Genomic DNA, 16,384 nt, shown 5'->3' on the forward strand with positions numbered 1-16,384 from the left:
AATTTTCTAGACTTTCAGAGTAATAGACTGTACTCAATAGAAGAAAGTGATTTCATCGAAGATATTGTTCTAATAAAAGTAATTAGTAACTTTTTTCTTTTTTAAAAAATAGGATTAAAAGGGTGAAATTAGTATCTAACAGAGGGACTGAAACTGACAATGACTCAGGCTGTTTCCATCCTATCACTAAGAAGAGACAGGGTCGACCAGAGATCAGAATGTGGCAAGCAAGAGAGAAAGCGAAGGTTTCGGATGGAGAAAAGTGCCGTAGGGTAAGATCTAGATGGGCCTAACAGGATCTTTTTTTGTCCTAGGTAAAATTTTTCTGTTCTGAGACTGTTAGAGACACAAACTAGATACCAGTAGGTGTAAGTTTGCCAACAAACCGTAAGTAAGTAAAGCCACTGGCTATGAACAAGGAAATACTGCAAGCAGACTGGAGCTTATGTTCTATGATGAGAACATGCTAACTCTGCTGCTCAACAGCCTTGACGGAGGGTGGGCAGGTTGAAAAGACAACAGAGCAGTGTAGAGGGACCTTGTTTTTTTCTAGAGGCAGTGATCAGCTTAGAGTTTGGGAAACTTCTGGGTTCGGTAGAGAACCCAGTGGAAACAATGGTTTGCTCTATGTCTAAAACTACACTTTTTTTTCTTTTTTAAATAGTTTTCAAACATATTCTCCTTGAGCTGACATATTTAATCTAATACTTACTAAGGTTTATTCCTAAATTTTTTAAAAGTGTTTTTTTAAATAATAGTATTTTTATTTATTCTTTCAAGATTTGATGAGAGTATACAATGTATCTTGAGTATATCTAACTTCCCACCCACTGGGCCTCCCCATCTTTTTGTTCTAGCTTCATAACTCTTCACTTCCCTCTCCATTTCTCTTTTGTAACCCACTGAGTCCACTTGGTGCTGCCAGTATGAGCGTGGGTGTAGGGCTCTTCACTGCCATGTGAGTAGTGTACCAGGACTAGTTCCAAAAGAAAACAGACTCCTTTTCCCAGCAGCCATCATTCGCCTGAAGTTTTTCAGTAGGGATAGGGCCTTGGGAGTCTCTGGTGGAGTGTTGGCTGCTGTGAGCTGGTGCTGGTTCCACAGCTGCTGTGAGTTAGTAGTGTAGTGGTCCTGTCAGGTCAGAGGACACTGTTCTACAGTAGTTCTCTCTGACCTCTGTCTCTAAGACTCTCTCTGTCCTCTCTTCAGTAAGTTTCCTTGAGCCTTGAGGAGAGGGTGGTGTGATATAGATGTTCCACTTATGACTGTACATTCCGTAGATACTTACTGTGTACTTTGACAAGTTGTGAATCTGTATTAACAGATGTCCATTGGAAAAAGAAGCTTCTCTGATGAGGCCTGACAGCTGCACTCATCTAGGGTACAAAGACAAATAAATATCTAGAAGGCAATTTGATACTGTTTCCACTTAGCAAAACAAAAATTGTATGTTTACCTCTAGGGCCTGTGAGCTCCCCAACTACAGAATTTTGGCCACAGGTTTATAGTAACAGGAAAGAGTTCTCTTCCGTGGAATGGGCTTTAAATTTAATCAGAAAGCAGTAGGTTACTCTTATCAAATGCCCATATTACACCATTAGGCAAATCTTGTAAGACCAGCTGTTATTGTAGGTCACTGGGCTCCCTCACAGCTGGGTCAGTCTGTTGATGACTTTGTTTTTGGAAGCGTTCCTAACTTCTTCTGGTTCCATGAGCTAGCCAGCAGGGAGTCAGCTTCCAGGAGCACCAGCTTGATTTCATCAAGTCCTGGACCAAAATGTGTTTTTTTCTTTAGTAGTAGAGTAGGGTCTACTCAAAAGTTCTAGTGTGCAGCTAAGAGTAGTACCAATATTATTATTGGTATTATTATTTTGTATTTTGGGGATCTTTTATGTATTATTTTGGGGATCTTTGGGGGAGCTCCCAAACAACTTGAAGGGAGGTATGTCAGACCTGGCACTGAGCCCTTAGATGAGAACCTATGGCTTCTGGGAGGTGTATGAAAATCCTCATGAAAGGTAACTTCATTTAATCTCAGTCATAGCAACAAATTTGGTTATTATTTTAAGGTGCTTATCAAAGGTTTCCATATACCTTTCCCACATATCCTTAGAGATATGTATTCCCTGCCCCACCGTGCTTCCTCTCTCCTACTCTCCTGGCATTCTACCCTTCAGTAAGCCATCATTGCATTCAGCAGTGTTGTAAGTGCCTTACAAGTACAAACTGGCTTCCCTGTCTACAACAGCCCTGCGAGGTAGGTACTTTCTGATAGGACTTTTCAGATGAGGAAACTGAACCTCAAGAGAGGTAATAACTGACCCGAGGCTGCATAGCCGGTAAGCAGATGTGATCCAGGTGCAGAGCGGACCTGAGCCTGCGTTGTAATGTCCTCACACTGCCTCAGCGTTTGGGCTGCTGAGTTTGAGTTTCAGGTGCACAGTTTTCTTAATTTTGAAATTTTTAAAAAATGTTGAGATTAAGCAATATGTAGACTTGCTAGTTTGGGTTCATCTCTTGGTAACTTTTCTGTGAATTTTACTTTTAAAATGGCAATTTGCTGGAGTGTTTTGTGCTGTCCATCGCGAGCTACTGTTGTTCTCGTTGTAGGAGGCTTATAGGCGTTTGGGTAATGGGATTTCAGATGATCTGTCGAGTGAGGAGGATGGTGAAGCACGGACACAGATGATCTTATTGCGTAGGAGTGTGGAGGGGGCATCAAGTGACAATGGCTGTGAAGTTAAGAATAGAAAATCAATACTTTCAAGGCACCTAAATTCTCAGGTAATTTTCATTTTTGTCTATGAAAGTATGAAATGTAAATCCAAAAATACTGAGTACTAGCAAGATATTTACATCCTTTCCTGTTGTTTGTTGGCTTGATTTTGGCAGGTAAAGAAAACCACAACAAGGTGGTGTCATATAGTTCGGGATTCAGATAGTCTGGCTGAATCCGAATTTGAATCCGCAGTCTTCAGCCAGGTAAAGCACCCTTGGCAAGAACAGAATTTGAGGTGTGGTCTTGTGTACAGTGGCTTTATCTATTCCTTTCTTTTGGTTCTCTGGAGTTTGTATAGCTTGCTTTCAGTTCTCTTGGCGCAATTCAAGATGATAGCTCACCTTTAGAAAGGAAGTGAGTTCCTTTTAGTTCTTTTTTCTCTAATCTTCAAAGTATCAAGATGGGCTGGATAGATGGCTCAGTGGTTAAGAGCACTTACTGAGTTTGATTCCTAGCACCCACATGCTAGCTCACAACCATTCATAACTCCAATTCCAGGCATCTGTTGCCCTCATTTGATCTCTGTGGGCATCAGGGCAGCAGGCATGCATGTGTTGCATATACATATGTGTAGGCAAAACACTTATAAATAAATCTTTAGGAAGAAAAACTGCCATAGATGATGCTCAGAAGGGACATGGAATGGTAATGCTTTGGGGTCGGTTGGTAAGATGTTTGCCTCATAAGCATGGGACCTGAATTTAATCCCCAGAATTTATGTTAAAAAGAAAAGGCTGGTCATGATGGCACATGCTTGTAATGCCAGCAATAGGGAGGCAAAGACAGTTGGATTTCTGGGGCTCTGGTCACACATGCACGTGCACACACACACACAGAGGGAGAGGGAGGAGAGGAGAGAGAATGAAAGTTACACAGTTGGTTTTTAATTTTTAAAAAAGATTTTTTTATGTGTATGAGTATTTTGTTCATAATATGTATGACTCTGCACCATGTGTGCCTGCAGATGTCATAAGAAAGTATCAGATTCCTTGGGGTTAGTTAGGAGCTGCCACATGGGTCCTGGGAATCCAGCCTCCATCCTCTCTGCTAGAACAAGTACACTTAATCATTGAGCCATCTCTCCAGCCAGACTCTTAAGTGATATGGTTACTTATTTCTCACTTAGAGCTGGGTGTGGTGGTGCACATCTTAAATCCCAGCGGGGGCAGTTGGATCTCTGAGGTCGAGGCCAGCTTGTTCTGCATAGTGAGTTTCAGGACAGCCAGGGTTACAAAGAGAAACCCTGTCTCCAAAAACAACCCAAACAACAACAACAAAAATGAAAACTTATTTGGCATATGGAGTTTTATCTTATGTAAGGTTGATACAACTTTAGCAGAGGAATCTGAAAGACAGGAACAGTAGAGTCTGGTTGCAAGGATGCAGGACATACTTGAACGTATTTGAATTACGTGAGCTTGATGGTGTGGTTTTCCTTTGTTTTACCCTCAGGCAACTGGGGTCATGGGAAAAGTTTCATATTTCTGTTTGTACTGCTGGGGTATTGCACCGACTCTGCTTTTCTGTGACTGGTTATCTTTGAACATGTCCAGGTTGGGACCTGGACAAAACTAGCTCTTTTGTCAAACTCACAGTGTCTCAAAAGGCTTAGCAAGCCATATGGGCAGACCTTCAGGTGTGTCCTGGAATCATTCAGCACATAGCACACCTAATTTGTAGTAGCTACTTAAAGGGAATTTTTTTTTAAAGTCCTGTTTTGCCAGGTGTATTAGTCAAAAGGAACAGAACTGATAGCATGCATGCATGCATACATGTATATGTGTGTATATGTAGATATATATGTGTATATGCATTATATAGGGGATTTATTAGACTAGCTTACATGCTGTGGTTTGAATAGTCTATCAATGACTGTCTTTTGACAGAAAGGCTGAAAATCTGGTGGTTGTTCAGTCTACATGTCTGGATATCTTAGCAGTTCCAGTTTGGTGCTGGATCTGAAGTATTGTTGGAGGGCTTTTGGTCTTCAGTTTGTATTTGAATCCTGAAGAAGTTAGATTTAAGACCAGCTGCAGCAACAGGATAGATAGACTTGACAGTGAGAATTAAGGCAAACAGGCAAAAAGTAAAGCTTTTTTCTTCCATGTCCCTTTACCTGGGCTGCCATTAGATAGTGTGGTCCAGACTTAATAATTTAAATAATCTGATTAGGAAAATCCCTCACTGGAGTGCCCAGCAGCATGTGTTTTAGTTGATTCCACATGTAAATCCAGCTGACAGCCAAGATTAGTCATCATATCAGGGTCATTGGAATTTGATATTTAAACATTAAAATTCATTTAAACATTTAAACATGCATTATCATGTTTATTATATGAAACCTTGGGGCTTAACAAATACATGATGATTAATTTATGAAAGCTTGCCAGCAATTACCATGAGTACTTTGTTTTGTGTTTTATGTATAACTGTTACATATTTTCTCCTTTTTTTTTTACTTTAAAGGGTTCTAGGTCTGGTATGAGTGGTGGCTCTCGGAGCCTTAACTTGTCAAGAAGAGACTCAGAAAGTACCCGACATGACTCAGAGACTGAAGATATGTTATGGGATGACCTTCTCCATGGCCCAGAGTGCCGGTCATCTGTCACCAGTGACAGTGAGGGGGCTCATGTAAATACCCTTCATTCGGGGACCAAACGTGACCCCAAAGAAGATGTTTTTCAGCAGGTACACGAGAATAATGATTAAAATAGTGTGCTACTTATTGTTTGCCAACTTGACAAAAACTACAATTCCTCAGAAGAGGGAACCTCCACTTGAGGAATTGCCTTGATCAGATTGCCCTATGGGCTTGTCTGTGAGAATTTTCTCTTGATTGATACTTGATGTGGAAGAGAACTGTGAGCTGTACCATCCCTAGTCAGGTAGACCTGGGCTATATAAGAAAGGTACCTGAGCAAGCCAGCAGACAACATTACTCTGGGGTTCTCTGTGAGTTTTTGCCTTGAGTTCTTGTCCTAACTTTCCTCAGTGATAGACTGTGACTTGGGAGTTTTAACATGAGATAAACCCTTTACTTCCCAAGTTGCTTTTCGTCGGTGTTTCACCATGGCAATAGAAATAGAACTAAAACAGATAGTTGATACTTATTCCAAACTTAGCATTTGTCAGCCACGGTATCATGTTATTTAAGTATGCAACTATCTTCTAAGGGCACTGTTGTCATCCCCAGTTTAGGATGGGGAAACTGAGCATAGCTTGTAAGAAAGGAGGGAGAACTTGCAAATACTCTGCAGTTGCCTTTACCTGAATTTCTCTCCCTAATATTTTGCTCATTTTCCTTAAAATAATCTTTATTCTTTCTTTTCTCTGAGTGGCATTGTTAGATTGGTACTGTTTTATGATTTCTTAAACTTCATGTTTCATAAAAATTATGCAGAAATGGCATTGCTTGCGCCTCTGGTAAGCACAAATCAAGTGACACTGATTTCAGGTTCGTTTTAGTCTAGAATCATAGATTCCTTAGAAGGTATTTGACTTATTCTACATTTGAAGACTTTGTTTTAATCATTCATTACATGCTAAAAGAGTTTTAGGAATACTATGAAGAAGCTAGTGTGATGCATGACAAGAGTAAGCAAACATTCTCAGGTGCTGGTGCACCTCTGCTGAAGCTGGTGCCTGTGTGTGCCCAATGATGGTGGGTAGAAAGGTTGGCAGTTGGCTCTCATGCCAGTTCTTTTGGGTGGCTAGTAATTCTTCGGTTTTTATTCTTTTGCCTATTTCCAAACCACCTTGCAAATAGCAGTAAGTCGGGTTTAGATTGACTGCCCATGTGGTGTGGTTTGGGATTAACATTTGTGCTGCTTAGGAACAGTCTTTTCCTTCTGTTTGCTCGCTGTAACACAGTTTCATCTTGTCATTCCTTACCTGCTTGCTGCATGTGTGCTCTGACTCAGCTGCCGTCCTGCTGCTGTTTGAAGCACAGTTTGTGTGTGCCTCTGGACCTTTGCTTTTGGGCTTAGTCCTTTTCTTTCTCCAGGAAGGTCTTGGCTGGAGTGCTGGATTCCTTTTGGAGTCCTTTCCTGTGACTCAAGCACTCTTCTTTCCTTAGCTTGCTGTCTAGTGACTTTAATTATGTTTCCTTCAGTAGTCTCTGAGCTCGTAGATATCAAGGCGATGTGTCCTTTTTCCCTGTAGCTCAGGTTAGCCTGACATTTGCTATGTAGCCCAGTTTGTTAGCCTCCTGCATCCAGAATACTAAGATTACAGACATGTGCTGCTGTGATGTGCCCTGTTCTTCAAGCATGTTCTGCAGTAGGTACTTCATAAGTAAAATCAATAAATGTATTGATTTCATTGATATCAGTGAAATCAACAAATGCTTGGCATTTCTACCTGGTAGAAAAAGAATTGTTCCCTTTCTAGAAGCAACCTACCATATGTTCCTTTTCTAGAACTATCACTTTAGTTTGTGGATAAAATGGTATTGATGATACAATCTCTGAATTCAGAGCAAAATCCACTCAAGGGTGTGGTAAGGACCACTTTTCTCCACTTGGAGAAAAGGCACCCAAAGTGATACCTGTGAGTAAGACAGGCTCGGCAGAGGAGTTTGGGGGCCGTTGTCATGGTGACTGTCAATTCTGGCTTTGGATCATCTATGCTTTTCCATGACCTTAAGGCCCCAAAACATCCCAATTGTTTGTGTAGCCTCTAAGATTTTAGGTCCCCTTTCCCCTCACTTCCTGTTACTCCCAGTGTGTTCTACAGGTCCTTTTCTTAATACCATGCCAGCACACTTGTGCCCTTCATACCTTCAGAGAGGCAGTGACCTTGTATATTCTGGATCCTAGCTCTCTAGGTGAGACCACCACACAAGTGGTGGTTCTGAGTGATGGATGGGTTTTGAGATGGAGAATGAACATATAATGAAACTGAACACTGGAGTCTGGGACCGAGACAGAAGGAGAGAACTAACTGAGGAAAGATGGAGTGGATAGGAACAGTTTTATATCTTTCTTTCTTCCTAGAACCATTTATTCTGGCTTCAGAATTCAAGTCCTGCCTCTGAGCGAGTTAGTGCAATAATCTGGGAAGGAAACGAGTGCAAAAAGATGGATATGTCTGTGTTAGAGATAAGCGGCATCATCATGAGCAGGGTAAGGTGCGCCTCCACCTCACAGCCGACCTTCCGGTCCTGTGAGAGCCTGGGCATCCATGGAGACTTAAACAGCAACTTGACACAGACTATAAAGACATTTGAAAAGTGGGACCTGCAATTGAGAAAGGCCTCCATGAAATCAGGCTGCAGGCAAGCCTGTAGGGCATTTTTTTCCTTCCTTCCTTCCTTCCTTCCTTCCTTCCTTCCTTCCTTCCTTCCTTCCTTCCTCTTAATATTTATTTATTTGTTTATTTATTTTGGATATTTTCTTTATTTACATTTCAAATTTTAACCCCTTTCCTGGTTTTCCCCCTGGGAACCCCTTATCCTATTCCCCTTCCCCCTGCTTCTATGAGAGTGCTCCCCCACCCACCCACCCACTCCTACCTCACCCCTCTAGCATCCCCCTTTGCTCGGGCATCGAGCCTTCACAGGACCAAGAGCCTCTCCTCTCATTGATGCCTGACAAGGCCATCCTCTGCTACATATGCGGCCAGAGCCATGTGTCCCTCCATGTGTACTCTTTGGTTGGTGGTTTAGTTCCTGGGAGCTCTGGGGGGTCTGGTTGGTTGATATTGTTGTTCTTCCTATGAGTTGCAAACCCCTTCAGCTCCTTCAGTCCTTTCCCTAACTCCTCCATTGGGGACCCTGTGCTCAGTCCAGTGGTTGCTGTGAACATCTGCCTCTGTATTTGTCAGCTCTGGCAGAGCCTCAGGGCATTTTCTTAATTAGTGATTGATGGGGGCAAGTCTAGCCCATTGTGGGTGAGGCCATGTGCCTTACCCTGGATAGTCCTGGGATCTGTAACAACACAGGCTGAATAAGCCATGTGAACAAGCTAGTAAGCAGCATCCTCCGTGGCCTCTGCATTAGCTCCAGGTTCCTGTCTGTCTTAAGTTCCTGACCTGACTTCCCTCAGTGCTAACCTGTTACCTGGAAATAGAAGCTGCAGTAAACCTTCTCCTCCCAAGTTGTTTTTGGTCATATTGATTCATCACAGCAATAGTAACCCTAACTAAAACAGCTTGTAACTTTGTACCATCAGATGCTCAGGTTGCCCTGCAGCCATTCCTTAGACTGAATACTAGTTTGTAGCAAGTCCTAAGTCTGTTCAGGTGGTCCCCTTCTTTGGTGCTGGAGATTGAATCCAGGGCCTCTCACATTCTTAGCCCTGATGCCAAGCCAAGTCTGTCTTCTTATTTGTATTTGTTTTAAGATTTATCTTTAATGGTCTAAATGGTATTTGATAAATACTTTTGATAGCTCCCTTTTCCTGTGTAGTACTGATGGAGATTTTAAATTGGGTTGCAGGTCAATGCATATGAACAAGGTGTTGGCTATCAGATGCTGGGAAATGCAGTCACCATTGGCTTAGCACTTTTCCCGTTTTTATATCGACTTTTCCGAGAGAAGAGCTTTGACCAACTAAAGTCCATCTCAGCAGAGGAGGTCCTGACCCTCTTCTGTGGTGCACCACCTGTCACACCTGTCGTTATTTTGTCTATAATTAATTTTTTTGAAAGATTGTGTCTTACATGGATGTTTTTTTTTATGATGTGTGTGGCAGAGAGAACATATAAGCAGGTGAGTGGACAGGTAGCATTTCTCACCTCTGTATCTGCTGCCTCTCCATTGAATTGTTTTGTTCCTTTGACTTCATGACTTGTGCATTTAATGTTCATGTGGTTGACTATTTGAAAAACACATAATCTGAAATCTTTAAAAATATTTAAATGTCCTTCCTGTTCTTTGGCAGTTTCATACATGTATTATTGTGATCAGTTCATCCCTATCCCCCTCTCCTGTCTGTCCTCCCATTCCTGCAGAACCCTCTCTTCTTCTCTTCAGGTCTCCTTTCTGTTTTTATGTTTCTCTAAACGACCCTATGAGGTTGCTCACATGAGTCTGGGTGTGGGGTTGTTAGCTAGAGCAAGACAATTTGGTACACCACAGATGAAGAACAACCCATCCTTGGACTCCATGCTGTGCTGGTTATTATGCAGCTATGAGTGCAGCAGCTATGTCATCTGAAATTTTTCTGAAGAAGCCTGTGTTTAGAAACAAGTGGTGTAGGCTGCTGACTGCTCACCATCAGGACTTTGTATTTTGTCCATAGCATATACAGTGGCAAAGTCATAACATTTTTGTGAAAAAAAAAATAGGCCAAGTAAAGAAATTGACTGAAGTCTGGTGAGTGATGGATTGAGGATTTACTGTGTTGGGGATGTGCAACAAGGAATATAATTTGTGAATGGAAATTTAATTCTAGAGTCAGCCAGAATTATGTATAAACATTAGAGGTTGTGAATGTTGAGGATTCATTCACAGTTCCAGAGGATATTCCTTGCATGCATTGAGAATGTGTCATATTTGGAATTAATGCTTCACTGTGGGATGGACTTTGAAGTAAACACTGCTATTCTGATAAGATTTTGATTTTAACACTTTAAATATCCCAGGAATACTATTGATGGTTATTGGACACGTACTTAGACACATATACATTTTATTTTGTGATGTTTTTAATTTCCTTTAGAGATTTTTATTTGCAAAACTCTTCAGCCATATTACTTCTGCCAGGAAAGCCAGGAAATATGAAATACCTCATTTCAGACTTAAAAAGGTGGAGAACATTAAAATATGGTTATCGCTGCGCTCCTATCTAAAGGTGAGCTGTTTGGATTAACTATGGTATGTTTGTAGGGCTATGGAAAACATATATGACGATGATTCTGGCCATAGTAAAGATGTAAGGCAGAGGAAAAACTGTTGCCCAGGGCAGAGAGCTATGGATTGCATGCTTTTCTGACTGGGAAAGATCCTAGCTGAAGATATGTTAATGAATAACCTCTTAATTTGAAAAGTGTTTCAGATTGATACCTAAAATATGTTAAAATGCTACGTCAGAGATTTCTCACATGAATATACTACAATTCAAAGCTAATGGTGTGAAGCTGCTGTCTGACCACATCCTAAAACATTAACATATGTCTTCCTCCGTAGAGGCGGGGTCCACAGCGCTCAGTGGACGTGGTTGTGTCCTCCGTCTTCTTACTCACACTTTCAATTGCTTTCATTTGTTGTGCACAGGTAAAGTTTCCTATCTGTTTTAATGGAAGGGAGAATTCTAAGCAGTGCCTGCTTGGTTTTATAGCAGGTTGCTGTGTCTTTTAAATTAGTCTACATTCCTTTTACTATTTTGGATACCTGTTATATGTATTATCTTTATGAAGTGGGAATGTTGATGTCCTTGAAAATTCTTAGATGTTCAAAATTATTTAAGATGGCAATTTTTGATTATAAAGCTGTCACAGTCTGATGGTTGTAAGTAGGGATTCACCCACATTCTTTCTTCAGCATTGCTAGCTCTCATTCTTGGGGAGAACTTTCTTATTCATTTACTGTTCATCTGTTTACGTAGTGGAGTATAATTTGCTACCTGCTTGTTTTGAGGTCTGAATGGGGGAGTGGTAGAGGGGTAACTGAGAAGGGGATATTATTTGAAATGTAAACGAATAAAATGATTAATAAAAAAAGACAACTATTGACCTTTTTCTGGTCCTATGATAGGTTCTTCAAGGTCACAAGACATTCCTGAATGATGCTTACAACTGGGAGTTTCTGATCTGGGAAACAGCACTGCTCCTTTTCTTGCTTCGCCTGGCTTCACTGGGGTCAGAAACCAACAAGAAGTACAGCAATGTTTCCATCCTGCTCACTGAACAGGTACTGATGGGCCCCATCCCCGTGCTACGGTGTCTATGTTGAGAACTGGGCTGAGTCATTTACCGTGACCTCACATCTTTTGCCACTCTGTAATTATCTTTTTTTCCCCATATCTAAAATGAGTGTAACTCTATCTTCTGCCTAGGACTGGGAGAATGAATTGCTAATGGGATGAAAGTACTTTGTCATACTATAGAGGTGTTTTTTGTTGTTGTTTTTACTTTTGTTAATAAGGGAACATGTAACTACATACTAAGATTGACATGTTTCTTGTGACTATGGAGTGATAACAATGTATTTTCTATGTTAATTTTGATTTTAAGTTCAAGTTTTCCATAAACATTAAGTAAACACACTTGGGATAATTTGTTTGGTTTTTTTTTTTTTTTTTTTTTTTTTTTTTTTTTTTTTTTTTTTTTGGCCTTAGAGTCATAGTGGATAATAGTTCCTATAGAGGAAAAATAAGGAATTAATAAGTTAAAAGAGCTTTTTTTCTCTATCCATAAATGCTTATTGAAGACACTACATTAGTTGGGGAAGACTGGTTAAGAGTGAGACATAGTGTTTGAATTCAAGGAATTTGTATGCTAATTATGTTACAACTAGAATTTTTTTTTTATCATTTTGATAAATTGTTTTATCAGTGATTGTTTTATTTTCTCTAAGTAGCTTTTCTTTATCAAAGAGACAAACAGTGGGGGAAGAGATCCTTCTCCATAGCTGCTGAGGCTGTAGGTCCTGGACATGGTTTCCTCTAAAAGATGACCCTCAAAATCTGCCAGGTTTTATGCAATGTGTATTGTTTTTGTCTGCAAATTTACCTTACTCTTTTCTTTCTCTTAGATTAATTTGTATCTTAAAATGGAAAAAAAGCCAAATAAAAAAGAACAGCTCACTCTCGTAAACAATGTATTGAAGCTGTCTACAAAGTTGTTAAAGGTAAGCAGGTTTCACCTGCACACTCTACAGTGTGAGCTAGTCAATTCTTAGAAAAACAAAGGGCAGATGAAGTCATGGCTGGACAGGCCAGAGCGATCAGAAGCAAGGTAGGAAGAGTGGCTTCCAGTACCATGCTGGACTGTCTAGTCAGAAAGAGAACTTACTTCTTCTGGGCAAGGCTGGAAGATCACTGGCTTATTCTTGAGGACATCCCTTAGGGCTATGGTTTGACTGTGGAAAAGCAGACCTCTGTTGGCCCATGGAGAGGGTTTTATGTGGGCGTTAGTTCTTAGATCTGCTGAGGGGCCACCAGCATGGCCAAGCTTTGTGACATTTGTGTCACCCCCACATATCCCAGGGCAGAGATGATGCTGGAGGTACAGATGTTTGAGCCTTAACACTCACTGTACCCCGTGACTGTTCCTGACCTAGTGTCCTCAGCCCTGTTCCCAGAGGCACTAACATCACTAGTGCCACTGGGTCTGAGGAGCTGCTGCTTGTCTCCTCATTGTGCTTGCTTAGGCTGCAGGTCCCTGAGTCTCTGGAGTCTTCAGGAGGCTACCTTCATGCTGAGCCCAAGGCCTTCAGCCTTCTTTTCATTGACCTCTGTAAGTTCTATGGCTGCTAGGTCTTTGTACCAGATATTCATCTATGAAGCCAAAAGGCCGGTCTGTCTGTGTGCAGGGCCCAGGCTCTGGCTGCTGGCAGGTCAATGTTTTTGTGCAAGATAGATAAAATAAATTAAGCTTGTTTTTAGTTAAGTCATTAAATCCGTGTTTTACTACTTAGAAAAGGTATCTGACCAGTGCTAGGCAGTATAGATTCTGAACACTGGCATGATGGTTTTGGATTAATGGGAAAGAATTTTCAGTCTCATAATCTGATGGTTAATCATCTCTTTTCCTTTTTTTTTTTTTGAGAGAGAGAGAGAGTATAACTACATACACGTTGACTGTGTACGTCAGGGTAGCCTTGAGCTCACAGAGACTTGCCTGACTCTGACCCCCAACTGCTAGGATTAAAGGCACTACTTTTTAAAAAGTATTCATGACTTATTGCTCCCTTCCACTGTAACAAGGGTTGGCCATGGAAAGGTTGGTGAGTCCCTCACAGATTCCTTGACGTAGCTCTGGGATATTAAGGAGAGTCATAGCAGCATCCTCAAAACCCAGCACGAAGTAATGAGGACTGTTGGGAAGCCACGGCTCATCTCAGTTCCTTTGTCCCATAGGAGCTGGACACACCATTTAGACTCTATGGACTGACCATGAACCCCTTAATCTACAACATCACAAGAGTAGTCATCCTTTCTGCTGTCTCTGGAGTTATAAGTGATCTTCTAGGATTCAACATAAGAGTAAGTGTCAATGCTGCTCTGCAGCCTTTGTCTTTAATACCCCATGTGGGCGTGGAACCGACTCTTGAGGACATGTGACTTGGTGGTTTACAAGCTTCTCAGCTTTCCTCATTTTATAAAACTAAAAGACCAAACTCTTGATCAAACTAAAATCCAGTTTTGAATTTCGTGTCAGTAGCATGGTCTGGGTGACCATGTCACTGTGACCCAGGAAATATGGGAATGACTGAAAACCGCATTAACAGTAGGTGCCACTTTTGATCTGGAAGATTTTCTTTTTTCTCCTTCCATTGTCAGAATTATTTATTTCTTCCTATGTAAAGGGTTCTTATAGAAATAGGTTTGGAAGTTCCACAGAAAATTAAAAGCAGAACTACCATCTGACCCAGCTATTTCACTCTGGGCACACACCCAGAGAACCCCATTCACTACCACAGAGATACTTACACCTCATGTTTGTTGCTGTTTCAGTCACTATAGCAAAGACGTGAAACAAACCTACTTGTCTATCAACAGATGGATAGATAATGAAAATTTGGTCCACATATAAAATAAAACAATATTGAGCTTTAGAAAAGTGAAATTGCAAAATCTGGAGGAAAATGGGTGAACATAGAATATGTAATATTAAGTAAGGTTACACAATCTCAGAAAGAAAAAACCCTGCATGTTTTCTATCCTATGTGGATACTAGCCTAAAATATATACATGAACATGTGTAAACAGGCAGACATGCGGGTATAGTGTAACACACAGAAAGGAAAACAGAAGGTTGGAGTGAGTGATGGAGGAGAAGAACCTGAGCGGACATCAGGTTCTTCTAGTGTTAACTTTGTAATGGATCTTGTGTGTATATGTGGTGGATAAGTACATACTAGTACAACTTAGGAGAACTAGGGAGACGGCTCAACAGTTAAGAGTACTTGTTGCTTTTGCAGAGGACCTGGGTTCAGTTCTTGGTACCCACATGATGGTTCATAATCATCCGTAAGTCCAGTTCCAAGGGATCTGACAGTCTCTTCTGACTCTGGTCAGGCATGCATGTGGTATACATACATACATGTAGGCAAAACACTTAAATAAATACTTAAATAAAATAAAAATAAATCTTTAGAAATTAAATAATAGCGAATGTGAAAAGTTCAAAACCATAATTGATAATGAAAGTGTACAGTGCAGTGTGACACACCACAGCTCAGGATATACAGAAAGTCAGTGAGATGTAGACTTTGCTTGTGATGTGATGTGATTTTTTTTATTTGCAAGGTTTTTATAATAAATTTTAAATAAAACTTTTTTTTTTTTAGTTCATAGTCATATGAATATATATCTAAATCCCACCTTTTTGTCTTATAGCTAACTGTTTTCTTTTGGGGTGATTTTCTTTTCTTAGCTGTGGAAAATTAAGTCCTGAGCTGAGATGTGTGCCTGGACTCTTCTCTGGCTGTGTCACTGCTCCCCCACTGAGGATAAAGATGGCTCACAGAAACCAGTGACCCTACTGCAGGCTCACATGCATAAGCCTCCTACTCAGCCCAGTCTAACGAATGGAGTTACGGCAGATCCTTTCCCTGGGCATGTGTTAAAAACCTGCACTTTCATGGTTCTCAAGGACGTGAATAGTAGCAAACTAAAGCCTACCTTGCAGAGACTCGGGGCTATGTCCTGATCAGGACATTTATCTGGGATCCTTCAGTACTGTGTTGGTTATATTTACTGTCAATAGTCTTTTGGGTAACCATGGTAGATGCCCACAGCATGAAGCAGCTATGTTTTATTGGAAATATGCAAATGCAGTTCTTTTCTATTATAGTCTATGGATTGGGGATTTCTCTATCAAAAAGAGAGAAACTATTTTAGGTTGAATCCAAATAAAAGAACTTTACTAGAGAATGCCAGTTTCTAGGTTTTTTTTTTTTTTTGCAGTGAGGGTGGAGGAATGAAATAACTTTTGAAACAAATTTCTGTTCATTTTTGGAGAAAATCTTAATTTAGGATTTTGAGTTAAGCTTGTAAGTGCGGTTGTTGGTGAGTCACGCATGCTCATGAGATTTCAGCACGCCATTGTCAGATGGCACGGTCTCTCTAATGGCTTGCCCACTGTGCAGCAGCATGGATCCAGCCTCTAGTACACTTCAGGTCCTCGGTGTCTGACGATTGGCCAGACTGTGCCATGGATGGAGCTTTACCTGTTAGTGACCCATCATGCATGCCTCAGTTAATGGAAACACTGGCATTTTCGCTTACCAAGTTCCCTGCTTTGGAGAATTTCTTGAGGAGGACTGGAAGCATGAACACTTGAATGGTAAGATTTTGTAGAACTTGGTTATCTCATGTACTACAGTTATCATGGGATGGGCTTTACATTTTTTTATGTGTATGATTGTTTTGCCTGTGTAAATACTCATGTACCATGTTTATGTCTGGTGCCTGAGGCCAGAAAAGGGCATTGGGTCCC

At 40.9% G+C, this 16,384-nt stretch overlaps 1 protein-coding gene across 6 annotated transcripts in view; it reads left to right on the forward strand.

Moving 5' to 3' along the window:
- Positions 1–15,819, forward strand: part of Phtf1 (putative homeodomain transcription factor 1) — a 36,318-nt gene extending 20,499 nt beyond the window's left edge. For 4 of the 6 annotated variants that reach the window (XM_034499903.2, XM_076933050.1, XM_076933051.1 and 1 more), the window contains 12 exons: positions 113–272; positions 2,611–2,784; positions 2,893–2,982; positions 5,246–5,467; positions 7,774–7,902; positions 9,216–9,488; positions 10,441–10,572; positions 10,908–10,994; positions 11,475–11,630; positions 12,474–12,569; positions 13,801–13,926; positions 15,320–15,819. In XM_034499903.2, the coding sequence (XP_034355794.1) occupies positions 113–272; positions 2,611–2,784; positions 2,893–2,982; positions 5,246–5,467; positions 7,774–7,902; positions 9,216–9,488; positions 10,441–10,572; positions 10,908–10,994; positions 11,475–11,630; positions 12,474–12,569; positions 13,801–13,926; positions 15,320–15,340 (1,666 nt within the window). In that variant the 3' untranslated portion in view covers positions 15,341–15,819. The remainder of the gene's footprint in view (positions 1–112; positions 273–2,610; positions 2,785–2,892; positions 2,983–5,245; positions 5,468–7,773; positions 7,903–9,215; positions 9,489–10,440; positions 10,573–10,907; positions 10,995–11,474; positions 11,631–12,473; positions 12,570–13,800; positions 13,927–15,319) is intronic. The other 2 variants (XM_076933052.1, XM_076933053.1) reach the window with 2 other exon arrangements.
- The last annotated feature ends 565 nt before the right edge of the window (positions 15,820–16,384 follow it).

Source organism: Arvicanthis niloticus, chromosome 4, assembly GCF_011762505.2.
Source record: "Arvicanthis niloticus isolate mArvNil1 chromosome 4, mArvNil1.pat.X, whole genome shotgun sequence".
In the NCBI taxonomy this organism is placed as follows: domain Eukaryota; kingdom Metazoa; phylum Chordata; class Mammalia; order Rodentia; family Muridae; genus Arvicanthis; species Arvicanthis niloticus.